Raw genomic sequence first — 27768 nt, 5'->3', positions numbered from 1 at the left:
CTCTCTCTCTCTCTCTCTCTATCTATCTCTCTATCTCTCCTTCTGTCTCTAGGTCTCGGTCTCCTTCTCTCTCTCTCTCTCTCTTGGTCTCGGTCTCCTCTCTCTCTGTCTCTCTCTCTCTCTCTCTCTCTCTTTCTTTCTTTCTTTCTCTCTTGGTCTCGGTCTCCTCTCTCTCTTGGTCTCGGTCTCCTCTCTCTCTCTCTTTCTTTCTCTCTTGGTCTTGGTCTCCTCTCTCTCTCTCTCTTGGTCTCGGTCTCCTCTCTCTCTCTCTCTATCTATCTCTCTATCTCTCCTTCTCTCTCTTGGTCTCGGTCTCCTTCTCTCTCTCTCTCTCTATCTATCTATCTATCTATATCTCTCTCTCTCTCTCTCTCTCTCTCTCTCTCTCTCTCTCTCTTTCTCTCTCTAGGTCTCGGTCTCGGTCTCCTTCTCTCTCTCTCTCTCTCTCTCTCTCTCTCTCTCTCTCTCTCTCTCTCTCTCTCTCTCTTTATCTATCTCTCTATCTCTCCTTCTCTCTCTAGGTCTAGGTCTAGGTCTAGGTCTAGGTCTAGGTCTAGGCCTCGGTCTCGGTCTCGGTCTCGGTCTCTCTCTCTCTCTCTCTCTCTCTCTCTCTCTTTGCATGCTGGGAGTGTTTGGGAATTGTATGAGCGAAGGAACGCGTGTGTTGTGTAGAGTTAGATATTCAGAATTCTTTCTTTCGGTTTTTTCTTTCTTGGTGGCATTCTTTGGTTTCTTCTGTGCATGATTAAGATTATTATATATTTTTTTTGTGTGGTAGAATTAAGTATTTAGGTTTTTTCGTATCGAAATTACCTTGATTTTGGCGGGGATGGCTTCCAGAATTGGAATGCCGTCCCTGTCACTTCGGCACGGCTTTAGGTGTGTTACTGAAGCTACTGTCACGGTGGAGGAGTTTCTGGTCGCCGTAGGAGAGAAGGTAGGATACGATAATGTTGCTTATGCGTCACGGATGAACAAAGCGGTGGTGGTATTTCTTAAGGAAGAGCGCCTTGTTGATCGTATGGTTGAGCAGGGCGTACTTCTTAAGGGAATGTTTATTCAAGTTACCCCGCTTTTTTCTCCGTCAGCAAGGGTAACGATTTCAAATGTACCACCGTTTATTCCAAATGAGCTATTGGAGCGCGAGTTATTGCGCTTTGGGAAGTTTGCAAGCTCAATTAAGGTTGTTCCGTTGGGTTGCAAACACCCGGCGTTGAAACAGGTTATGTCGTTTCGGCGACAGGTGTTTATGTTTTTGGACTCACCGGAGCAGACTTTAGAGATATCGTTTAAAGTCAAGTATGACAATAGAATGTATATGGCGTATGCTAGTACGGGTAGTCAACGGTGTTTTGAGTGTGGGGATGTTGGCCATAAGCGACATGCTTGCCCGAAAAGGGAGAAGGCAGAGGGAGGGGCGCAGGTGGTCACCGTAACGCCTGGGCCCACTGATGTAGGGAGAGGTGGGCTGACAGTGGTTGAGCAGCCACAAGCACCTGTTGCCGAGGAACAAGTTATCCGTGTTGAGGCCACGAGTTTGCAACTTGTATTAGAGGGAGATGTTATGCAGCAGAAAAATATTGTTGTAGAAGGTAATGATGGATCTGAAGAGCCAGTTCCTCAGACTGGTGAGGAGGTGCCCAGTACGAGTACTGGGGCACAGGAGGGGGTTCATATGGAGTTAATCTCCCAGGTAGTGGAGGAGATGCCCACTACGAGTAATGGAGTACAGGAGGGGGTTCATGTGGAGCTAGACTCCAAGGGAGTGGAGGAGATGCCCACTACGAGTAATGGAGTACAGGAGGGGTTTCATGTGGAGCTAGGCTCCCAGGTAGTAGAGGAGATGCCCACTACGAGTAATGGGGTACAGGAGGGGGTTCATGTGGAGCTGGGCTCTCATGTAGTGGAGGAGATGCCCACCACGGGTAATGGGGTTCAGGTGGGGCTAGTCTCCCAGGTAGTGGAGGAGATGCCTGGTACAAGTGATGGGGTGCAAGTGGGGAGTGTTGAAAGGGATGTGGTAGAGGGGAGTCAGTGGTCTGTGGCCTCAGCTGAGGAGGATCAGGAGAAGGATATGGATATCTCTTCTGATATGACAGCAGCTGGTGAGGACTCAATTTATGATCTAGAGGAGGTAAATGGGTTTCTGGATCAGACTTTTGGGAAATCTGTCAAATTGGCAGAATATTTTGATGTTGATAAGTTTGTGAGGTCAGCTGTGATGTTACAGAAGACGGTGGGGTTAGACCAGTTGAGTGAGAAGAAGCGGTTTCGCTTGAGGAAATTTGTTACTGCTGTTACAGCAGCAAAAGGTGGTGGGAAACGTGGTCAGGTTAATAAGAAAAAATTTAAATAATGATGATGATCATGCTTCATAGGGTGTCTTTTTTCTCTTTGGTTTCTCTGTGGTATCTTCTGCTTTTCCTTTCTCTTTTCTACATGGAGGTACTAAGGGTGGGCTCTCTCAATATTAATGGGGGAAGGGACAGGAATAAGAGGGCTTGGGTTTTAGAAGAAATAAAACAGAAAAGGCTTAATGTAGTTTTCCTACAGGAGACACATAGTGATGAGGATAATGAGGTTGACTGGGGAATGTGGTGGGAGGGGCAGCATATACTCAGTCATGGTACTAATTTCAGTGCTGGGGTGGCCATCTTGTTTTCCTCAGGTTTAGGGGTGACTGTGATATCTACAACAGAGATTGTCAAGGGTCGGGTTTTATTGGTCAAGGTGGATGTTATGGGGTTTTTGTTTGTTTTTTTGAATGTTTATGCTCCTAATGAGGGTACAGAGCGTCTTGTTGTGTTTGATAAAATAAAAGAAACCTTAAGACAGTGTGACCAAGAGGGGTGTATGGTTTTAGGGGGGGACTGGAACTGTACTGTGGATTTTACTGTTGATCGCAACGCTGAAGAACCTCACCTGCGGTCAGCCACTTTCCTGTCTGGCTTACTAACTGAGTTAGAGCTTTCTGATGTGTGGAGAGTAAGGAATGCAAAAGTTAGGCAATACACATGGTTGAAAGTGAATGAAGGTCGTGTCAGTGCAGCAAGGTTAGATAGGTTGTACGTATCTGATCAATACTGTAGTAGGGTTGGAAGGTGTGCCATTACTCCTGTGGGTTTCTCTGATCATCACATTATAACTGTTGATATTCACTTGTCCTGTCCACGAAGGTCATCACCTTACTGGTATTTTAATGTTAAATTGTTACATGATGTCAAGTTTTGTGAAAGGTTTTTGTTGTTTTGGGAAAAATGGAGGGTTACAAAAGGGAATTTTGAGTCCTTGAGACAATGGTGGGATGTTGGGAAGGCCCAAATACGAGTATTTTGTCAACAGTATACTGCTTTGTCTCAAATTGAAGTTAAAGAGACTATCAATGCCCTTGAACAGGACATCAAATCAATTGAATTGAAGCTACTCACTCAGAATGACCCTGGACTAGTCATGAACTTACAGGACAAGAGACATGAACTGAGGTCGTTTCTGCATGAAAGAGTGAAAGGTGCCTTGATTAGGTCTCGTTTCGCTTCCCTCAAGGATATGGATGCTCCTAGTGCCTTTTTTTTAAACCTTGGACAGTCGAAATTACAACGTAAACAGATGGTCTGCCTTCGTCTCCCTGATGGGAAGGTGACCACGGATGACAGTGAAATGCGTCAACATGCCGTGGATTTCTACTCTGCCCTCTATAAGGCGGAGGATTGTGACTCTCTGTGTACTGAACAGTTGTTACATGGTCTTCCTAAATTGGGACCTGAACAGAGAGTCGCATTGGACTCTGACATTACACTGCAAGAGCTGTCCACAGCAGTTATGCAGCTCTCAACAGGCCGAGCCCCTGGCATTGATGGTTTACCATCTGAGTTCTATAAGCACTTTTGGGGGTCTATTGGGGAGGATTTTTATGAAGTGGTGTGTGAATCTTTTCATGAGGGTTCTCTTCCTGTATCCTGTCAACGTGCGGTGCTTTCACTGTTGCCAAAAAAGGGGGATTTGGCTCTCATAAAAAATTGGAGACCTGTTGCTTTGCTGTGTGCAGAATATAAAATAGTTTCAAAATGTCTCTCAAACAGGTTGAAAGAGTATCTGGGATTGTTGGTCCACAAGGACCAGTCCTACTGTGTACCTGATCGCTCAATTGTTGACAACTTGTTTCTGATAAGAGATGTTCTAGACATTTGTAAACTGTCTGATGTAAATGTGGGTTTACTTTCTTTGGATCAGGAGAAGGCTTTTGACCGAGTGGATCACCAGTATTTGTTCAAAACGATGAAAGCCTTTGGGTTTGGGGATGTTTTTTTGTCTTGGATGAATTTACTGTATGCTGGGGCCTCGTGTATGGTGAAGGTGGGGGGTGGTTTGAGTTGCCCCATCCCTGTCCAAAGGGGTATCAGGCAGGGATGCCCAATTTCAGGGCAGTTATATAGTCTGGCGATTGAACCAATGCTTTGTTTTTTAAGAGCGAAGCTTACTGGTTTCTCTGTGCCAGGTGTAATGAAGGGTCCCACGATAGCACTGTCTGCGTATGCAGATGATGTGACAGTTTTTATTACAGGGGCTGAGGATGTTAAGGTTCTCTCAGACGCTTTAATGGTGTATGAGGGTGCCTCCTCAGCTAGAGTCAATTGGGGAAAGAGTGAAGCGCTGTGGGCAGGTCAGCTTCAGATAGGGTCCGCTCCACGGTTACCAGGGGGGCTTCAGTGGGGCAGAGATGGGATGAAGACATTGGGTGTTTTTCTAGGCTCTGATGTCTTTCAGAAAAAGAACTGGGAGGGTGTAGTGGAGAAAGTGTGTGCCAGACTGTCAAGATGGAAATGGGTGCTACCCCAGTTGTCTTATAGGGGAAGGGTATTGGTAATTAATAATCTTGCTGCCTCTACCCTGTGGCACAGACTAATGATTTTGCAGCCACCAAAGGGTCTGATACAAGAGCTTCAGAGGACCCTTGTCAATTTCTTCTGGTCTGGACAACACTGGATCAAAGCTGCAGCTTTGTACCTGCCACTGCACGAGGGGGGGCAAGGCCTGGTGGACATTTCCTCTAGGATCATGGCTTTCCGGCTTCAAGCAGCCCAGAGACTGTTGTACAGTGACGGTTCTAGCTGGGTCGACACAGCCTACGCATTGATGAGGAGAGCAGGCTGTTTGGGCTTAGACAAGCACCTTTTCCTCTTAAAGCTGGAGGGGGGTGAGTTGAATGGCCTGACTCCATTCTATGAGTCTGTTATGCAGGCTTGGAGGGTTCTGGTCAAGTCCCGTAAGGCCGGCACGCTACCAGGGATGTGGCTTTTTGAAGAGCCTCTTTTTTATAACACTGCCATCCAGTCCAGTGCTCTGGGTTCAGCCAGCCTGCGTTCATGCCTGTTAGGTGTCGGGTGCACCAAGCTGGGTCATCTGATGCAGAGCAGGAGCAGATCGTTGGAGGAGCTGGGAGAAAGAGCGGGGATCCGATCATCTCGCCTACTGAGGAAGGTCGTCGCTGAGGTCTGTGACTCCTTGCCAGTTCTTCATCGTCAGTATGTGACTGACATTTCCAATTCTGATCGGTGGAAGGAGGGTCTGGATTATGTGTTCCCTGCACTGATTGTTAGTGCTGCGGTGGGGGCATTTGAGGAGGACGTGGGGATGCTGCTTTCCTTCGATACCCCGGAGCTGGGGGATTTCAAGGAGGTGGGAAAGAAGGCCATGTACAGAATATGTGTAAAGGTGTCCCATGCCTCTTCCCTGGAAGGGGTAAAATCGACGAGGTGGGCGGGTGTGCTTGGTCCAGGTGCTTCCCCAAAAGGCTGTTGGCGATCATTATACAAACTGCCGATTGATAAGAGGACAGCTGACCTCCAATGGAGGATCATACATGGAGCTATAGCCACCAACATGCATCTGGTACACCTGGACCCTACTGTTGGGGAAGGGTGTCCATTCTGTGCAGAGTCTGAAACTCTGGCACACCTGTTTTTACTGTGTCCCAGGTTGGTCGGGATGATTGACCTGATCACTGACTGGTTCTCAACGTTGGGAGAGGTTTTCTCCTCCCAACTGTATATATTTGGGCCAAAGTACAGGTTCAGTCAAAAGGGTGTCATTGTGTTGCTTAATTTTGTGTTAGGGGCAGCAAAATTAGCGATATGGAAGACCCGAAAGAACAGTATTCGGGGACAAGGGTCTGTGGATGTGGTGGGAATGCTGGAGGGAATGGTGGCAGCGAGACTAAGGGTTGAGTTTGCCTATTATAAACTTATCAACAATATTGATCTGTTTTTGAGTATATGGGGTATTCAGAGGCTGTTGTGTTTAGTTACTGTGGAGGAGGAGTTGGAGTTGTGTTTTTAATTGATGTGTAACTGTGGTTTTGTATGAGTATTTATTGTGTGGTGGGCTCCCAGACCCAATAAAGAATATTTAAAACTCAAACTCTCTCTCTCTCTCTCTCTCTCTCTCTCTCTCTCTCTCTCTCTCTCTCTCTCTCTCTCTCTCTCTCTCTCTCTCTCTCTCTCTCTCTCTCTCTCTCTCTCTCTCTCTCTCTCTCTCTCTCTCTCTCTCTCTCTCTCTCTCTCTCTCTCTCTCTCTCTCTCTCTCTCTCTCTCTCTCTCTCTCTCTCTCTCTCTCTCTCTCTCTCTCTCTCTCTCTCTCTCTCTCTCTCTCTCTCTCTCTCTCTCTCTCTCTCTCTCAGCATGTTTCCTATTAATGTCTATGATTTCCCCGGAGATCCAGCAGAGCACAGTAACAAAGCCAACGTGTTGTCAGGAGGCACTGTGTGTACTGTACAAAACAACCAGAGGGAGAGAAAGTGAAAAAACGTTTCACCGTTAAAAAACATTTGGAGGCAATGGGGAGATACAATCAAGCATTGCAAAAAAGTGTAACAAAAGAAGAGTTTTACATAAGCATGGTGTGTGTGTGTTTGTGTGTGTGTGTGTGTGTGCGTGCGTGCTTGCGTGCTGTTGTTGTTAGGCCAAGCCCTTTCTGGAAGGTGCTGTGTTTTGTCAAACATTAAAACAGCAGGAATAGAACTCTGTATAATTATAATGTGGTTTCAGGATTCCTTGGTAAGTAGTACTACATACACACACAATTACTGCCACTGGGAGAGATATGCAAAGTGTGTTGTTAGGATATTGTAACACCAGTTAGACAACACACGCATACAGTTGAAGTTTACATACACTTAGGTTGGAGTCATTAAAACTCGTTTTTCAACCACTCCACAAATTTAACAAACTATAGTTTTGGCAAGTCATTTAGGACGTCTACTTTGTGCATGACACAAGTCATTTTTCCAACAATTGTTTACAGACAGATTATTTCACTTATAATTCACTGTATGACAGTGAAGTTTACATACACTAAGTTTACATACACTAGGTCAGAAGTTTACATACACTGTGCCTTTAAACATCTTAGAAAATTCCAGAAAATGATGTCATGGCTTTAGAAGCTCCTGGTAGGCTAATTGACATCATTTGAGTAAATTGGAGGTGTACCTGTGGATGTATTTCAAGGCCTACCTTCAAACTCAGTGCCCCTTTGCTTGACATCATGGGACAATCACAAGAAATCAGCCAAGACCTCAGAAAAAAATTGTAGACCTCCACAAGTCTGGTTTATCCTTGGGAGCAATTTCCAAACGCCTGAAGGTACCACATTCATCTGTACAAACAATAGTACGCAAGTATAAACACCATGGGACCACGCAGCCGTCATACCGCTCAGGAAGGAGACTCGTTCTGTCTTCTAGAGATGAACGTACTTTGGTGCGAAAATTGCAAGTCAATCCCAGAACAAAGGACCTTGTGAAGATGCTGGAGGAAAGAGGTACAAAAGTATCTATATCCACAGTAAAACGAGTCCTATATCGACATAACCTGAAAGGCCGCTCAGCAAGGAAGAAGCCACTGCTCCAAAACCGCCATAAAAAAAAGCCAGACTACGGTTTGCAACTGCACATGGGGACAAAGATCGTACTTTTTGAAGAATGTCCTCTGGTCTGATGAAACAAAAACAGAACTGTTTGGCCATAATGACCATCGTTATGTTTGGAGGAAAAAGGGGGGTGCTTGCAACCCAAAGAACACCATCCCAACCATGAAGCACGGGGGTGGCAGCATCATGTTGTGGGGGTGCTTTGCTGCAGGAGGGGCTGGTGCACTTCACAAAACAGATGGCATCATGAGGGGGGGAAATTATGTGGATATATTGAAGCAACATCTCAAGACATCAGTCAGGAAGTTAAAGCTTGGTTGCAAATGGGTCTTCAAAATGAACAATGACCCCAAGCACACTTCCAAAGTTGTGGCAAAATGGCTTAAGGACAACCAAGGCAAGGTATTGGAGTGGCCATCACAAAGCCCTTACCTCAATCCTATAGAAAATGTGTGGGCAGAACTGAAAAAGCGTGTGCGAGCAAGGAGGTCTACAAACCTGACTCAGTTACAACAGCTCTGTCAGGAGGAATGGGCCAAAATTCACCCAACCTATTGTGGGAAGGTTGTGGAAGGCTACCCGAAACGTTTGACCCAAGTTAAACAAATTTAAAGGCAATGCTACCAAATACTAATTGAGTGTATGTAAACTTCTGACCCACTGGGAATGTGATGAAAGAAATAAAAGCTGAAATAAATCATTCTCTCCACTATTATTCTGACATTTCACATTCTTAAAGTAAAGTGGTGATCCTAACTGACCTAAGACAGGGCATTTTTATTAGGAGTAAATGTCAGGAATTGTGAAAAACTGATTTGAAATGTATTTAACGAAGGTGTATGTAAACTTCCGACTTCAACTGTACACACACACACACACACACACACACACACACACACACACACACACACACACACACACACACACACACACACACACACACACACACACACACACACACACACCAACATGATGAGATATTGGAAGTGAGTCAGGGGTCAGTGTTTTCAGTAAGGTTGATGAGGACCATCTGAAGTATATGTGAGTATGTGAGTGGATGATGTGAGTGGAGAAATCTTCCTAAGTTTCCATACAAATGAAGATCAAGTGCCTAGGTGATTGTTCTTGTCCACGCCTGTCTCTTTGCCCACCCAATGCTCCTACTTGTATGACTGTGATGCGATGACAGCGTTTCATTGCGAGAATTGCAGCAATTTGTGGATTTCATCAAGTTTATCAAATTGCGATACCTGACCAAAAATGCATGTACTATACACATACATACAGTAACTGTACCGATTTATCTGGCCATCTGAGAGAGAGAGAGAGAGAGCTGTGCCAGGACCTACAACAAGCTTGGTATGAAACGTCTACTCACATTTGCCTGAAGATTGAGCATTTGATTTACATGTTTAAAGTCTTGAGTATACAGGCCGCTGCCAAAGTCAATAGCCGTGCAGCACTTGTTTTTCCCAAACGGTTTAGCAGGACATTCAACATTTTGACAAAATTATCTAACTAACCTGACTCTAGTGCTGCGGCAGCTTCTGACCTCATAGTTAAATGTGTTTACTCTGGCTCAAATGGGCCATTTAGACAAATTTGACTTTGTAAATATCAGTGTCATTTTTCTGAAGCTGATATTAAAATATGCCAGTTAAAATATGATTTCTGTGATCCGTGGCATGCATATGGAGCTCGGAGCAGGAGCTAGAGACACTCGGGGCTTCTCTCACAGACACGGCCATTCTACAGTTGGTGAGGGGCTTGTAAGCGACGATGGGTGGTAAAGGTTGTTATTCAGTGTCTCTTTACCATATGCCGTTCTATAATTACAGGGGCAGGGCAGACAGAATTTTCCCCGTGTATTGATATTAGAGCCCCTCGGCAAATATTAGTTTGACATGGTTTGATACCTTGTGGAGTACAAGGAACTGTGATTGACACAATCTAATTGAATTAGAGTGGCTGCAGAGACAGCATTACAAGATACGGTTCTGAAGGGAGACAGTCATTCATAGTCAGCGAGTAACTCAATGCCATCAATCCATCCATCCCTCCCTCCATTCATTATCACCCCTAAATCATCTGCACAGAGTATCAATCTCCCAAGTCAAACAAAAACATTCCATCATAGTCATTAATTCAACAGACAGGCCGGAGTCATATATACGTTTCTGGACGTGGTAGTAGTAGGACTAGTCGTGGTTTTTAACTGCCTTTGCTAAATGGCTGATTCAAAGAACAATTCAGACAATTCAAAGTCAAAATCCCTTCACCAGGGATGTATGTAGTGTTTCAGTGTTTCCTCCAGTGTTTTCAGAGGTTATCTCACTAAAACTAACAGAGAGCTTTTATCGTCCCAGGAAAAGCTCATTGACTGCTTCGTCTTGGGCCGTAGGGTTTGCTTAGCTCAGCGCGGCCCGTCTCTCACGCGTGGCTTTAGCGCGCTAACCAGAACCAGGCGCGTTCCCAGCGTCCCGCGCCCATGCCCATCCATCAGAGGGGCTTAATGGTGGGCCGCCGAGTGGGGACGGAAGGGGATCTGATCCATGGTCCCCAGTGGGACAGGAAGGGCAGGTGAAGGAAGACGAACGAGGAGCAGAGCAACTTTCTTCATGAATCTTCATCCTGAGCATCCATCTCTTTTCCGTCTTTCTTCCCATCTTTCCATCGCCCTCAACCCTGTAGACAGAACCAAGCCTTAGAGGACAGATCCTAGAACAGCGAAGGATTGCGTCACTGCCAATTGTATTTTTTGCTTGTTATAGATTTTATACAACCTGACAGATAGTCCAGTGCTGATAACGTCCATGTCCTCCTTACATACCTGCGTGTGTTGTAGGAATGTGAATCATTTTGACTGGATTGTTTTTAGCCCCAGGGTGATGTTATAGTGTCCAGGTGGGAATGCATAGTCCTGATCCGTTTGCTCTGTCGTAGAAGTTCTTGAAGCCAAGTTTATTGCGGGGCCTCACTCTATGTCTACTGAATCAAATCGTATTCCCGGAATCAAATCAAAGTTTATTTGTCACGTGACCCGAATACAACAGGTGTAGACTTTACAGTGAAATGCTTACTTAAAAGTCCTATCCAACAGTGCCATTTCTAAGAAAAAAATAGGTATTAGGTAAACAATAGATAAGTAAAGGGGGGTACCGGTACAGAGTCAATGTGCGGTTAGTCGGGCTAATTGAGGTAATATGTACATGTAGGTATAGATAAAGTCACTATGCATAGATGATAAACAGAGAGTAGCAGCAGCGTAAAAGAGGGGTTGGTGGGGGGGGGGGGGGCACAATGCAAATAGCCCGGGTAGCCATTTGATCAGGAGTCTTATGGCTTGGGGGTAAAAGCTGTTGAGAAGCTTTTTGTCCTAGACTTGGTACTCTGGTACCGCTTGCCATGCGGTAGCAGAGAGAACGGTCTATGAGTGGGGTGGCTGGGGTCTTTGACAATTTTTAGGGCCTTCCTCTGACACCGCCTGGTGTAGAGGTCCTGGATGGCAGGCAGCTTAGCCCCAGTGATGTACTGGGCCGTATGCACTACCATCTGTAGTGCCTTACGGTCAGAGGCAGAGCAGTTGCCGTACCAGGAAGGGATGCAACCAGTCAGGATGCTCTCGATGGTGCAGCTGTAGAACCTTTTGAGGATCTGAGGACCCATGCCAAATCTTTTCAGTCTCCTGAAGGGGAATAGGTTTTGTCGTGCCCTCTTCACGACTGTCTTGGTGTGCTTGAACCATTCTAGTTTGTTGGTGATGTGGACACCAAGGAACTTGAAGCTCTCAACCTGCTCCACTACAGCCCTGTCGATGAGAATGGGGGCGTGCTCAGTCCTCCTTTTACTGTAGTCCCCAATCATCTCCTTTGTCTTGGTTACGTTGAGGGATAGGTTGTTATTCTGGCACCACCCAGCCAGGTCTCTGACCTCCTCCCTATAGGCTGTCTCATCGTTTTCGGTGATCAGGCCTACCACTATTGTGTCGTCTGCAAACTTAATGATGGTGTTGGAGTCGTGCCTGGCCATGCAGTCGTGGGTGAACAGGGAGCACATGAGGGGACTGAGCACGCACCCCTGAGGGCCTACAGTGTTGAGGATCAGCGTGGCAGATATGTTGCTACCTACCCTCACCACCTGGGGGCGGCCCGTCAGGAAGTCCAGGATCCAGTTGCAGAGGGAGGTGTTTAGTCCCAGGATCCTTAGCTTAGTGATGAGCTTTGAGGGCACTATGGTGTTGAACGCTGAGCTGTAGTCAATGAATAGCATTCTCACGTAGGTGTTCCCTTTGTCCAGGTGGGAAAGGGCAGTGTGGAGTGCAATAGAGATTGCATCATCATGTTCACTTTGACGTATTACCTTAGTCATATTCACTCAGTAGTATACGTTAGGTTAACTGGGTCATATTCACTAAATCAGGTAAATTGAGTCACAGTCGCTGAGCCATAGTCTATCCTACTATCCTATCCTCTATGTACTATTGCCAGTAATCTGAGTCAAAGCTTATCTGGCTGAATGCTCCGAGCAGTGAGGTCCCTCAAACACTTGGCCCTCAGTTCTTTTACACTCACCCCGTCAATCTGAAACCCTCACCCCAACATCTAACCCCAGCCCTCGTCATCCCGCCCCTGATCCCCACCAATAGCCAATAGCCTATCTGTTAATAGCTTCTATGTGAATCTTTCAGGGGTCAGGGGTTAAACGACTCCTTCACAGCCGGTTGGAAAAAGGCAGTAATGACAGGAGGAGGAGGAGAAGGAGGATGGAGGATTATCAGGGAAGGTGAATACCAGGGGAGAGATTTATACTCGGCGCAGCATATGAAAGATTCCCCTCATTCCTTGAGCCTGAGCGTGAGGCAGCTGGCAGTGATTAGCGTATGATTCACTTTAGCTGCACAGAGAGGCTGCTTGTAAAAATATGAACAGTACAACTGTTTCCTGAGTTTGTGCTGACAGCAGCTCCCGGGGGAGCGCCGCTCTCCGCAGAAACACATGGCCGCGGCACTGGGCCCGTGCCAATGGACGGATTAGCCGCGCTCGCCGCTAGCAAGCGTTCTAATGCTCCAATGCTAACGCTAGGCAGGGAGAAGACGTTGGTTCGACACTGCGCTGGTTCAAATGGTTCCGTGTGTGTTCAGTGGAAAGGCGTGTGGCTCTCCAAGCTCAAGAGGCAGGAGAGCGACAGAGAGCGTTTGCTTTAGGATACGTGGTAGCGTAAGAGGAGGCGCCTGAGTCCGTGGTTCGTGCATGGTGAGGTTTCAAATAGAAAGGTCTATATTGGACACAGTCTAAATACCTATCTCTAACACGGCTTTCTTTTATTCGCCTTATTTATTCACGTATGTATCCTTTATTTAACCAGGTGATGCCCATTGAGATAAGAATCTATTTTTCAAGGGAGCCCTGGCTGTGCCTGAAACATAATCTGTTCCTGTGGGGTGAAGAAAGGCTGTGCCAGGTGGTAGCACTGGGTGGTACTGACCTAGCTCTCTCACACAGTTCGAGCTATGTCATCCTGGCGTTAGAGGTGAGCAGTCATCTGAGGGCTCCACTGCCTCCGGCAACTCTCTGTCATCACATTCACAGAGCCCGTACTGCAAACCATATGCATCCATCCACGGCACATAGTAACACAGCAACAGTTTATGTGTTGGCGTTCTTGAAACGCAACTGGAAAAGGGTACTAAGTGGCTGTTGAATATTTGTGAGGAGATTGGGCCTCTTTATGGAGATTTGTGTCTTACTGGTCTGGATATCTGATTTGTTAAAAGTTAGGTGCTAGGAGCAGAGCAGAAATGGGATATTCGTTTCTGCAAATGGACTAAGTACAATTATTTTTCTAATAAATCTTCAAGAAATATGCATGATTATTTGGGGGGGTTGAAATGCACTCAGAAGACATCTTAAATGTATCACCCAGATCTCCTTTAATACTGACAAGGGCCTACTGGGTTTTGTACAGTTGATATCGGAGGTTTACATACACTTAGGTTGGCGTCATTGAAACTCGTTTTTCAACCACTCCACAAATTTCTTGTTAACATACTATAGTTTTGGCAAGTCGGTTAGGACATCTACTTTGTGCATGACAGAAGTAATTTTTCCAACAATTGTTTACAGACAGATTATTTCACTTATAATTCACTGTATCACAATTCCAGTGGGTCAGAGGTTTACATACACTAAGTTGACTGTGCCTTTAAACAGCTTGAAAAATTCCAGAAAATGATGTCATGGCTTTAGAAGCTTCTGATAGGCTAATTGACATAATTTGAGTCAATTGAAGGTGTACCTGTTGATGCATTTCAAGGCCTACCTTCAAACTCAGTGCCTCTGCTTGACATCATGGGACAATCAAAAGAAATCAGCCAAGACCTCAGAAAAAAAAATTGTAGACCTCCACAAGTCTGGTTCGTCCTTGGGAGCAATTTCCAAACACCTGAAGGTACCACGTTCATCTGTACAAACAATAGTACGCAAGTATAAACACCATGGGACCACGCAGCCGTCATACCGCTCAGGAAGGAGACTCGTTCTGTCTCCTAGAGATGAACGTACTTTGTGCGAAAAGTGCAAATCAATCCCAGAACAACAGCAAAGGACCTTGTGAAGATGCTGGAGGAAAGAGGTACAAAAGTATCTATATCCACAGTAAAACGAGTCCTATATCGACATAACCTGAAAGGCCGCTCAGCATGGAAGAAGCCACTGCTCCAAAACCGCCATAAAAAAGCCAGACTACGGTTTGCAACTGCACATGGGGACAAAGATCGTACTTTTTGGAGAAATGTCCTCTGGTCTGATGAAACAAAAACAGAACTGTTTGGCCATAATGACCATCATTATGTTTGGAGGAAAAAGGCCTTGCAAGCCGAAGAACACCATCCCAACCGTGAAGCACGGGGTGGCAGCATCATGTTGTGGGGGTGCTTTGCTGCAGGAGGGACTGGTGCACTTCACAAAATAGATGGCATCATGAGGCAGGAAAATTATGTGGATATATTGAAGCAACATCTCAAGACATCAGTCAGGAAGTTAAAGCTTGGTCGCAAATGGGTCTTCCAAATGGACAATGACCCCAAGCATACTTCCAAAAATGTGGCAAAATGGTTTAAGTACAACAAAGTCAAGGTATTGGAGTGGCCATCACAAAGCCCTGACCTCAATCCCATAGAAAATGTGTGGGCAGAACTGAAAAAGTGTGTGTGAGCAAGGAGGCCTACAAACCTGACTCAGTTACACCAGCTCTGTTGGGTGAATTTGGCCCATTCCTCCTAACTTATTGTGGGAAGGTTGTGGAAGGCTACCCGAAACGTTTGACCCAAGTTAACCAAATACCAAATACTAATTGAGTGTATGTAAACTTCTGACCCACTGGGAATGTGATGAAAGAAATAAAAGCTGAAATAAATCATTCTCTCTACTATTATTTTGACATTTCACATTCTTAAAATAAAGTGGTGATCCTAACTGACCTAAAACAGGGATTTGTACTCGGATTAAATGTCAGGAATTGTGAAAAACCGAGTTTAAATATATTTGGCTAAGGTGTATGTAAACTTCCGACTTCAACTGTATATTGTAGAATGCTACAAAAAAATAATCTGACATTTCCTGTTGTTGGAAATGTAAATGACTGGACACAACAAGAAGAGGTTAGATTAAAAAGTGGAGAGAGTGCAGCTTTCTGAATAGGTAGAAGAACTGAATGGATGACATCCAATTGATGCTTTCTGTGACAGTATTTCTGTAAGGTTCCTGGGACAGTATTTATGTAAGAGCATATGGTATCCTTTTGACAATCTGCTGTCATAACGCTTGAATGCAATAGAAGTTCACCAAAAACCCACTGCGTTCCATGACTTCTTTCACGTTGATTGCAGGTTTTTCCAACGTACTAACAGCACAACCATGTTTCGAATTCAAATGGCTGGAACAAGTTCCCATCTGGTAGTTATAACTCTATTTTAAAAAGCAATTCATCCCCTTGTTGTTGTTTTCCTTCCTCTGTGAAATGCGGTGCACTCAACGCAAAGTGTGACCCTTTGAAGTGTGAACTGAAGAACGTGGGAAATACACTCCACAGATCTTTCGGGTATTTGGCACAGTCCCGTCTAGTTGGCGCTATTCTGCTTAACGTTTCTAACCATTTGCTTGCACACATCTGTGTCTAATACCACCACGGACAACGCTTTATTTACTTCATCACAATCCAGAAAGCCTACGAGGAAGCATTGGTCGTTGCTTGCCCGCCCCGAGCCGTTCTGTCACAAACATGTCATGCTCATATGCCATCTCTAAAATATTGGAGAAAGTAAACACGAATAGGCTTTCTCCTCCCAGGCCACAAGGCAAGGAGTTAAAGGAAACGGGGAGCTTGGTTTCAGTCGAATGCACGCTCTCGTGTTTGTTGACTTTAGATCGTAACATGTGATAGGTGGAGGAAGTTTCCATTTACTGACTACAGTACATACAGTACAACATGTGTTCTTCAGAGGGGTGTTCAGGACTCTTTAACTGCCCCAGTGTGTCGGTTAGATCACGTGTTGCTGAGTACGTAGCACTTTGATGAAGTGAGACGTTTGATTCAAAGAATCATACGTTAACCCCAGTTGTTAGAGTGTACACGGGAAATCATTGTCTTGATGCGCTTGAGCATCTGATTATGCACAAATATTTGGAAATTAGACAATGAATTCTGTCTCTCACTCTCGCTCTCGCTCTCCTGCAGGGTGCCGGGTCCTCTCCTCTCCCCAGGGATGAAGGGTACAGGCACTCCTCCCCTGGAGAAGCAGCAGCAGCAGCAGCAGCAGCAGCAACAGCACATCCACCCCCACCACAAGCCCTACTCTCATTACCACCACCAGGCTGCCAGTGACGGTAAGATCAGCCCTGACCAGAGTCAATTTCAACCCAACTGGACTATTTAGTGGGCTGGAAGCCTCAGAGCATTGGTTAAAGATTAAAATGTGTTTTACGCTACAGACTCAACTTTCTGTCATGTAGAATAGATCATGCAAGCAGTTCTACGCAATACATTTCTAACGGCACCTTTTAAAACATTCCATTCCATGGAATAGGCCTCGCACTTTACCACCATATAAACATGAAAGGACACAAGTAGAGGAAGCAGTGTCGTAGAATTGGGACGCGGCCCGTAGGTCTGTCAGAGCGTTTAGCGTTGCGCAGAGAGAGAAGATTGCTGTCAGAGAGACAGAGCAGGCGAAACCACAGGCGGAAGCCTCCTCTGCTCTGAATTAGCCAACAAAACGCTGCCTTCTGTAGTCAGCTGTCTCTCTCTCTCAGAGCTCCACCAAGGCTGCTCTAGTTAGCTGTCACTCCAGACCCGCTCCCTAATGCCTTAAACACAGCTTTCCCTGTTAAAGATCTACGCATGGACGTCTCTCAAACCACGCTGTGGTCGGGGAGTTGCGTAAAGCGCTCCAGAAATGGGCTGCTTTCACATTATCATTACTTGAGTAGAAAAAGAGAAGGGTACAATTGACAAACGCTACCACTGAGGAACTGGAAGAGTTAGCGCGCTAACACAAATGTAGCGTTATAATAACTCGAAGCCACACAGTATATGGAATCACTTTGCAAACATAATAATCACTCCTTAACATACCGTATTGTATGGTCACAAGAAATGCCCCTTTCATACACTTTTATTTCCTTTTCTCCCCCTCTCTTTACCTCACTCTTACTTACAGTTGTGGCTGCTTTGCGTGATGTATTGTTGTCTCTACCTTCTTGCCCTTTGTGCTGTTGTCTGAGCCCAATAATGTTTGTACCCTGTTTTGTGCTGCTGCCATGTTGCGCTGCTAACATGTTGTTGTCATGTTGGGTTGCTACCGTGGTGTGTTTTCATGTGATGCTGCCATGCTATGTTGTTGTCTTAGGTCTCTCTTTATGTAGTGTTGTGTTGTCTCTCTTGTGCTGATGTGTGTTTTGTCCTATATTTTTATTTCATTTATTTTTATTTTTAATCTCCCGCCCCCGCAGGAGGCCTTTTGCCTTTTGGTAGGCCGTCATTGTAAATAAGAATTTGTTCTAAACTGACTTGCATAGTTAAATAAAGGTTAAATAAATCAATCAAATGAATAAATAGAGATAGATTGACTAAAAAAGGCATTCCCATTCAAGTCTTTGGGTCTAGCAGCCATATTTAGTGTATCCATAAGTGTTCCAGTTAAATTGCCATGGGGTGAAGGGCTTTTCACATTCTAGTAATTCTATTTCAATTCTTCACTCTCTCCTTCCTTCTCTCCGTAGATTACCAAGGCAGCTTTCAGAGCTGCTTCCATTTTGGAGACTCCTACAGAATGGAGCAGTCTGTGAGTGGTGTTCACTTACCAGCGGACTCACATGGCTACAATTCCCACCAACACAACGGCTTCCACATGTCCAGCACCAGCGGTGGCTCTGCGGCAGGTGAGACTCTAGGATATATCACCTGCACTTCCTCCCTTTCATCCTCCTCCTCTGACATTTTATGTGCTTCCCTGTCATTATTCTCCATCTCACCCCTTTTTATGCAATTGAGTGTTTATTCTGTCTTTTTGCCTACTTCTTCACTTCCTAAACAAGCAGTATCTTGTATGTGCCTGTGTGATAAAGCAATTTAAAGACAGAATTTGAAGATATCTTGATGTCGGGTTAGATTAACCACATGCACACACACACCTAAGCGTAGCATCAAAGCTTGTGTCTAAGGAGTCGTGACTTCTCCTCCCTCAGGCTTCAGCTTGGCCCAGGACCTCCAGGGGACAGGGGGGTGCCAGTTCTCCTCCAGCCCAGAGGAGAGCATCTTCTTCCAGGTGAACAGCTTCGACCGCAGCCTGAGCCAGATGTCCTCTGTCTACACAGAGACATAGAGGACCGGTTGCTGCCCTATGTACCGCTATACTGGCCTCTCATGGAATATGCATTTCAATAGTCTGAAGTGGTAGCCTTTCCTTGGTCTCCGTTCGAGTTTGTACTGATCTAGAGGAAACAAGCTGAGTGAAAGCAAGCCAATCGGAAGCTTCCAGACCTCTGTGTTGCTTTTTTTGTTAGATCAGGGTGGATGAAGGGAAGGGGGACTAGGAAAGGCCATTTTAGAGTATTGAGATACTAGTATAATAAGTTATTCCATGGTTCCGCTGGTCAATGGCCATCCTTTGTAACTTTTTCTACTGCTCTGAAAGAACTGTCGTAACTCTGTAGTACGACAGAGCTCCCTACAGTTCTGCCTGAACAGATACCACATGGACTCAGACGCATCCAAATGGACACATTTCAACATGACCTATTCCAGAACTCCCTCTTTCTCTCTCCTTCTGTCTCTACATCATTCAATCTACTAAGAACTGAAATGTAGACAAATATATATCATTTTGCCGTGTTTTTAACAGTGGAAAAAAAAATGTATTGTTTGCATTCCTTTATTTGTTTTTTTTGTGTTTGTTTATTTGTTTGAATTGTCTTAAGATATTTCTGGATGGTAAATGGTGGTGGATGGTCATTCGTGAAATATTCTGGAACACAGTCAAATCTACTTTATCATGTGTATAAATGTACAGTTTGTTTAAAGCGATCTTCTGAATGTTTGTTATTCCCAAGTTTAAGAAATAAATACTATTACAATAATACAAATGGTGACTCTTTTCTTACGGTGGTATGCACATCCATGGAACTATCGCAGGTGCAGGGTAATGCCATGTCATAGTAAAAGAAGAAGACCATTTTAATTATGGGAGCATTCAAATAAAACAGTGTTCAGGTATTTTTCTCATTTTCCTATGATCCTTACTTAGTGTTATTACATGGTTATAGCACAAAGTACATGATCCTTGCCTAATTACAAGTTTCAAATAACTAAAGCACAATATATCTGCTATAATGTGAAATGTGCCCAACATATAACCAGCAGCCCCTCATAAAGTCGTGTATACATATGGGAATGTTCAAGTGGCAGACAAATTAGACAGTGGCGAACAGTTTGACACGCTGGTAAGTGAAGCCCCAACCATAGACCGACTCTGCCCTCTTGTGGGCATTCTCAAATACTGCAAGCAGGCTTACAAACCAAGACGTTTCACGCTAACAATCTGAAAAGTAATGCCGTTGTATTGAGACAACCTGCAAAATGTCTCCTCTAACTTTATATTTAAGTTGTATACGTGACAAACAAAAATACCATGTCAGTCTCTATCCTTTCAATGAATGACAAAGATGTTTTCATTGGTTCACAGCCAGTCAAGGCCATCAATAACGCACTGGGCACACACTGGTTGAATCAACGTTGTTTCCACGCAATTTAAATGAAATTACTTTGAACCAATGTGGAGTAGACGTTGAATTGACGTCTGCCCAGAGGGAAGTAGAGACCAGAGGGAACATTGTAGAATGCTTCACAAAAATAGCGCATCTCAAGATACTGTTTAAAAATACATTTGACAGTGAATTTAATTCAGGTACAGCAAGACACAGTGAGTGCATGATTGTCCATAGCCTTCATGTCTTCTTGCTCTTCCTGTTGAGGTAGCTCTGATAGTAGAAGTTGCTGAAGAGAGCAATGAGACTGACACAGTAGGCAAACACCACAGCGTTCATGGAGTCTGGGAAGTCGCACTCAGTGAAGAGGTTGTAGCCAGTGTGAGTGGTCAACAGGACAAACTGGAGCTGAAACACCAGTCGGGAGAACATTGGTTCGGGTTCAGAAAGTTTTCAGATACGTTATACACTATATCCATTCATAGACGTAACATGATCTGTTTTGTACCAATACCCTAAGCTCCCAAAGAATCTTATCCACAGACTCAAAGGGCCAGTTTCCTGGACACAGATTAAGTCTAGTCCTGGATTAAAAAGCATGCTCAAAGAAGTTTCTCCATTGAAATAGGTTTTTCATCCACGATCAGGCTTAATCTAGGTTCAGGATACGAGGCCCAAGTGCAAGCCTACCCACTTTATGTTTAAGCCCTACTAGATGTATGCAGAGCGGAAGCTAAAGCCACTAACCAGCTGCAGTGAGGTCAGATAGCGCTTCCACCATAAGTACTTCTGCGTGTGAGGCCCCAGGGCAGCCAGTCCGTAGTAGGAGTACATCACGATGTGCACAAAGGTATTGAGCAGGCCGATGAAGAACGCTATGAGGAGACAGAGGAACACGAAACATCTCAGCCATCTGCTGCACGACCTCTACGTCATGAAAGTTTTGGACAATTTGCTATAGGATACCATTGTGATACTACTATGAATATTCTCCCAGGTAATGAGAAGTGCCAACCCGGGGAGTTGATAACAAAATGTTATAAGATGTTAATGAAGCAGGTATTGAACAAATCTATGGCATTAACAAGTATGGCCCAGAGTTTTTCCTGGTCAGGCCATGTGATCAGGAAAAACTCCTGGGCTGCGGTCCAAACACTTAAAAGACACACCCTATCCCCTCAGCCCTCAAATTAAGTGGACACTTCTGATGAAGTATCATGACGTCTGAGAGAGTGTACACTTGCAGGGCAAGGGGCAAGGGAGGAAGGAATGATTTTTAAATGGACCACACTTGGCCGGAAATTCGTCACTCGTTCATCCCGCGATGATTGTGTTTTCAGCCACCGGTAGTTTGGGGGTGCTTTATATGCACTACAGTCAATTATGAGTGCTTGTCTACTTATATTAAATATATAATTATTAATATAAGCCTACTGTATGATAGCTAGCAAATGAATTAACTAACTAACATTAGCCTGCCTAGCTGGAACTTCTGAAGAAGGAAAATGTTTTATTTCTACAATTTCCAAAAGCTAACCAAACAAAAACATATGTACTTTTTACGAGACGTGTTTGTGCCGTCATGTGCATTAGTAGCACAATTTCTAACTTATTTGCATTCGTTTTTACTTACACTTGTATGTTGACTTCTCCATTGATGTTGTTTTTACGTTTTCGCTGACTTTTCTTCGTGGATGTACAACCGTAGTGAATTGAATTATGGGAAGTTTCAGGCCCCGGAGTGAACATCATTGTACACTCGCAAAGACGACTAAAAACGAGGGCTGAGGGGCTTACGTTGCAAACTTCCCTTGCTTGGCTAATCATTTGGACCGCCCTCCAAGATGGCAACGGGGATTCCCCCAAGGGCATAAGGTGAGGGTAAGTGGACGAGGGTGTGTCTTTTAAATGTTTAGACCGCAGCCCTAGTCTTTGTCATGCTAGACTTACATTGGCCTCCAGCCAGATACTTGACCCCTGCCCACCAGTTGAAGATCATGGTGCCATGGTGATAGACATGCAGGAAAGTCAGCTGACTGTTCTTCTTCCTCAGGATGAAGAACACCTGCCAATTAAGAGTTTGAAATGGGTTTAGAATGGGCTTCCAGTGTTTCTCTTGACTCTGATGCTAATCCTGGCCTGGGCTATATTCATTAGTGCATACTGTAAGAAAAAGTTTTGGAACGGAAAACATCTTGGCCATGTTCTGTTATAATCTCCACCCGGCACAGCCAGAAGAGGACTGGCCACCCCTCATAGCCTGGTTCCTCTCTAGGTTTCGGCCTTTCTAGGAATTTTTCCTAGCCACCGTGCTTCTACACCTGCATTGCTTGCTGTTTGGGGTTTAAGGCTGGGTTTCGATGTAAGAAGGGCTATATAAATACATTTGATTTGATTTGATTAAGTAGTCGCTCCCCATTTCAGTACTTTTTCCTCCGTTTGGTGCCTAGTGAATACTGTGAACACGACCCTGATTTTCAATGTGCTTTACCGTGTCAGCCAATTCTATGACCTTGGAGAAGAAAAACCACCAGCATACTTTGGCCATCTGGTGAAGAAAGAGAGTTAGGCCAGTTAGGTCAACTATATCAGGGGTCCAACGGTGGTTGTGCAATAGGGAGTTTTCAGATGCACTCTCACCCTCATCGCCAGTGGACTAGTGCTGTAATCCACAGGTTGACACAGGTAACTGTAGTTAGACAGCAAGGACGTGACCAAGAACTGCAACATCAAAACACTTATAAGTCAGGTGAAACATGTCATTATAAAGCATAATGAGTTCCAGTTCCGTGGCTGCCACACACACACACACACACACACACACACACACACACACACACACACACACACACACACACACACACACACACACACACACTTTGATGGGAGTAGGAATACACACCTCATGGAACATGTATACAGACAGGCAGACCATGGCGAAGTTGTAGACAATGAGTACAGCCTTGAGATCAACTGGTTCCCTGCGTTTCATCAGCTTGGGCCCAGCCCAGACCACACCAAGATAGAGGAGGAATATAAAGGCCACTGGCATGGGAGAGTAGACCAGTAGCCATGGGTCTGTCCTTTTATCTGCAACACATCACTGTAGTACTAATACATACAACTGAGTCATATTCACTAGGCACCAAACAGAAGAAAGCGGACTGAAACAGGACGGGCCTACCTGAACTTGTCCAATAGGAGCCACTCATTTTCACTTTCTGTTGCAAGATGTTTGGCTACGGTTTGAAACGGAGTGCACTAATTTAATACAACCCTGGAGATGGGTTGATTGTATTTGTAGTAGCCTATATTCTGATATCTGTTGACTGTGTGGGGGAGGCTAGTGATGCATGTTCTACAGTGTGTGTATCAATTGCAACTAGATAATCCCATTTTCATGTCAGTCCTGTGATGTACTGTGTTCTTGGCCACAAAGCAGCCATTATGTAAGAATTTGCTGCATTGCAAGCTGGGATACACATCCACCATTTCATTCACTACCCCTTCACACTATAACACTGTAGGCTTTATTTTCTCCTGATAAACAGGCTGAAAGAAATGACTGCACTTTTAATTCAAATACAGTGTATAATAGTAGCCTATCATAAAGACTGTACACAAATTATGCAAATACCTCCATTCTCTAAAATCCACTGGCGCATGGACTGAACGCTTTGCCACGTTGAAGCCATTTGACACTGTTGGAACAGAACGTTGGTCATTGATAATTAACAACGGAGGTCACTCTTTGCATAATCAAGTTGTGAGACAGACCACACAACGACCAAAGTGTAGGATTTACACTTTCCCATTTCGCATTCTATATATCTTGGTGAGTCTGATACAATTCACTGAATCACCAAACAATTTGTCAATTTCTTGCACATTAGAGAGGCGCAGTATATCCTCAATGCATCTGACAAGCATTCAGTGGACTTTAAACATTGTTTTAGTACGCAAGTAATCACGTTGTTAGCGTTCATTTAATTAGGCTTCTTTGCGTTTCACGCGCGCCATAAATTCATATAGTTATAAACATCCATATTTGTGAAGATTTTTATGTTAAGCTTTTCGCGTAAATAAATAAAATACAGAGCTGTGCTACGTGAATGAACTGCACTTACCCGACTAAAGCGTTGGACTGCTGACAGCGCGCGCTCCACGCAGCATTTTGATTGGACATTGCGACAACAGCTCGTATAGTCGGGTATCGCAAAGTTCTTCGGGAATACGGAAATCGCAGTTCTTATTGACCATTTGAGCTTGCGTTCAGCAAGACGAAACCCAAAGGCTGCCATAATATTTAGGTAGGCTCCATAAAAATAAACCACATCGTTGTTTTGTTTAAATTATTTTATTGTGCTCAAGATGGAGATGATGGTATGCTAGATATCAACAACAACAAAGACGATACACTGTATCTTCCAGTTTTAGTCTGTCTACATGTCTTTAGTCTCCTCAATGCATGTGCATCTTTGATTATATCATATGACAGAGGTAAAACGCACCAAAGCATATTTTATGCAACATATAGGAGGCCACTGTTGCAATGTATTATGGAAGGATGAAATAGTATGAATGAATTCATCAAAATAAAGTTAATGAAAATATGTAAATCATTATGTATAAAATTATAATGTCCCCGAAGCCGGTGTTTGACGGCCCGAGACAAAAAACACCAGGGTCAAAATCATTAAAAGTGTTATTTCTTGTCCTCGAGATAAATCATTCAAAATTGTATATAAAACTGGATCAAATTTAAAAAGGATCCTTAGGTGTGTATGCCTTCATGATAATAGAAGCATAGTGACGTAGACTTCAAAGTAAATTTGATACATTTGAAACTATTCTATTTCAGTGGAAGGAGGCAATGTTCAATGTCCTAAGTGCTGCTCAATCAACTTCAACGAGAATAATTAGGAATAAATGTATACATAAAAAATATATATTTCCAAATTTTTTTCTTCATAAATTGTATCACATAATTACAGTGTATATATAGCATGTATAGTATTCTAAGAATAATTAAATATCAATTGAATCAGGTCGTTCGGAAGGAATGGCAACTCCTTTTAGTGCAGCTGAAAGACAGCGGCAATACAGAGAACGACGTAATGCTGACCCGGAAAGAAGGAAAGAGTATCTAGAGAAAGAGAGGTAAAAATGGAGGAAAGATAAAGAGACAGGGAAGAAGGACTCAGTGACAGAGTGCAGCGTGCAGAAAGGAAGCAATGGAGAGATTCAAAATGGATACTCAGAGCCAGTGCGTTGCTGCAGTCCCAAACACCCCCCTCAACTCCTGAAAATCAGCCTGGGTTCCTCTGTGGAGATGTTCTTCATTACTGAGAGTGATGTTGAGGCAAGAGCAGAGGTAACCCTCCTTCCTACCCACATATATACATTTTTCTTGTACAGTAGCTGGTTGAGTATTGAAATATATAAGGTGCTTGTTACTCTTTATATCGTATCATATGCTATCTCTTCTCACCTCAGATGCCTGCCTTAGATGCCATTAAAGGAATGATGAAGATTCATCAGGTTATCAGTGTCTCACCAGGCCAGATAAAATACATGGACATTACTTGTCTGTGCAAGAAGGATATTGGCATGTTGGACTGTTGGACTGTCCTTGTTTTCAGCTCAAAGAGGCAACTCTGGGTGACCCTGCAGCATCTAACCAGCTCCCTGCATCTCATGACAATGCTGACACCACATGGCGACCTGGCACCATTGAACTTAATCACGTAGGGGAGTGGTGTGTCCATTATGACCATGAAGGATCCCCTGGCATCATCATGGATGTAGAGGAACATAACATTAAGGGGAAGTGCATGCACCTGAATGGCATCAACAAATTATTCAGGCCAAGCCCAAAGGAAGATATTTGTTGGTACTCTGATGGACAGATAATCTGTCTGATGCCAGAGCCACAGGCTGTTAATAAACACTGAGCAGATGGAAAAATCCACTTGGAAGTATGTGGAAGAGCATTTGGGGGGAAAGATGGAAAGAGGGTGAGGAAGAGAGGGACAGGAATGTGTTCTAATGCTAATTCCAATGATTTTTGTAGGGGCAATGTATTTGTTGTTTTTCACAATGAATATGTAACTAAATAGCAGTTCTAATGTTGTTACTACATGTATTACTATGTAATGTCTATTCAGTGTTCAGTATGCAGTGTTCAGGGTTTAATTTATGTTCTGTCCCGTTATAGCTGTGCACCCTGTTATCTTGGCATCTTTTTCAAATTAATTCAGTTACATTGTCAAATATAAAGAATTTGTGTAATGTATTTTAAAGAGTAAGACACAGCCAACACCACACAAATATAAACTTGGATAAAATATCATTAATACCCGTCTCAATTTAGAAAGATACGGTGCAAATTAGATGAAGTTTTGTATAAAACTTGTACAAAACTTATTTCTTTATAATTTGACCAGAACAAATGGACAGGGTTGACAAGGGTACACAATAGCTTTATGAAAATGTAAACATTATTAAAATAGTCCAATGAAAGTAATTAAAGATAGTTAAGTGCATGTCCATAACAGGGTGGACTTATCATATGGCTGATTCACTGAAAATGTGTTTTGTAATTATCTAAGTGCTGGAGCTTGGCCAACATGTTTTTCTACAAGTCTAATATTTCCATAAAAGGAATACAAATGTTAAATGTTGCATGGTCCAAATGGTATGGTTTTGTGATATTGACCCACCTCCAAACATCAGCTTCTCGTGCATTATCACCTAAATATATCATATGATAGAGGTTAAATGAACCAAGCATATTTTATGCAACATACAGTTGAAGTCAGAAGTTTACATACACTTAGGTTGGAGTCATTAAAACTTATTTTTCAACCACTCCACAAATTTCTTGTTAACAAACTATAGTTTTGGCAAGTCGGTTAGGACATCTACTTTGTGCATGACACAAGTCATTTTTCCAACAAATTTTTTACAGACAGATTATTTCACTTATAATTCACTGTATCACAATTCCAGTGGGTCAGAAGGTTACATACACTAAATTGACTGTGCCTTTAAACAGCTTGGAATATTCCAGAAAATTATGTCATGGCTTTAGAAGCTTCTGATAGGCTAATTGACATCATTTGAGTCAATTGGAGGTGTACCTGTGGATGCATGTCACATTCTGACCTTAGTTCCTTTGTTTTGTCTTTTGTTTTAGTATGGTCAGGGCGTGAGTTGGGTGGGTTGTCTATGTTAGTTTTTCTATGAATTTCTATTTCTGTGTTTGGCCTGATATGGTTCTCAATCAGAGGCAGCTAGCTGTCAATCGTTGTGCCTGATTGGGAACCATATTTAGGTAGCCTGTTTTCTGTTGGGTTTTGAGGGTGGTTATTTTCAGTCTTTGTGTGTCTGCACCAGATAGAACTGTTTCAGTTGTTTCTTTGTTGTTTTGTTATTCAGTGTTCAGTTTTGATTATTATTAAATATCATGAACACTTACCACGCTGCACCTTGGTCCTCACCTTCTTCCACCGACGACAGCCGTTACAATGCATTTCAAGGCCTACCTTCAAACTCAGACTCAGAAAAACACCATCCCATC

General features: G+C 43.8%; 2 protein-coding genes across 2 annotated transcripts; one reads left to right on the top strand and one right to left on the bottom strand.

Annotated features, from left to right (window-relative positions):
• The first annotated feature begins 10414 nt into the window (after positions 1 to 10414).
• LOC120055142 (zinc finger protein GLIS1-like) lies at positions 10415 to 19559 on the top strand. The gene is made up of 4 exons (XM_039003067.1): positions 10415 to 10506; positions 16660 to 16808; positions 18204 to 18362; positions 18669 to 19559. Exons 1-4 carry the CDS (start codon positions 10415 to 10417, stop codon positions 18803 to 18805), a joined length of 537 nt encoding a protein of 178 aa, XP_038858995.1. The 3' UTR covers positions 18806 to 19559.
• A 76-nt stretch (positions 19560 to 19635) lies between these two features.
• On the bottom strand, positions 19636 to 24377 carry LOC120054630 (elongation of very long chain fatty acids protein 4-like). Its single transcript, XM_039002120.1, has 8 exons — positions 24314 to 24377; positions 23824 to 23887; positions 23089 to 23276; positions 22827 to 22907; positions 22678 to 22734; positions 22137 to 22251; positions 20934 to 21061; positions 19636 to 20594 (listed from the first exon to the last, which is right to left on the bottom strand). Exons 2-8 carry the CDS (start codon positions 23879 to 23881, stop codon positions 20427 to 20429), a joined length of 795 nt encoding a protein of 264 aa, XP_038858048.1. The 5' UTR covers positions 23882 to 23887; positions 24314 to 24377; the 3' UTR covers positions 19636 to 20426.
• Positions 24378 to 27768: the final 3391 nt, after the last annotated feature.

The sequence above is a fragment of the Salvelinus namaycush genome, chromosome 10, assembly GCF_016432855.1.
Source record: "Salvelinus namaycush isolate Seneca chromosome 10, SaNama_1.0, whole genome shotgun sequence".
Taxonomy (NCBI): Eukaryota; Metazoa; Chordata; class Actinopteri; order Salmoniformes; family Salmonidae; genus Salvelinus; species Salvelinus namaycush.
The sequence above is the reverse complement of the archived record's forward strand: the minus strand, read 5'-3'. Positions and strand labels throughout refer to the sequence as shown.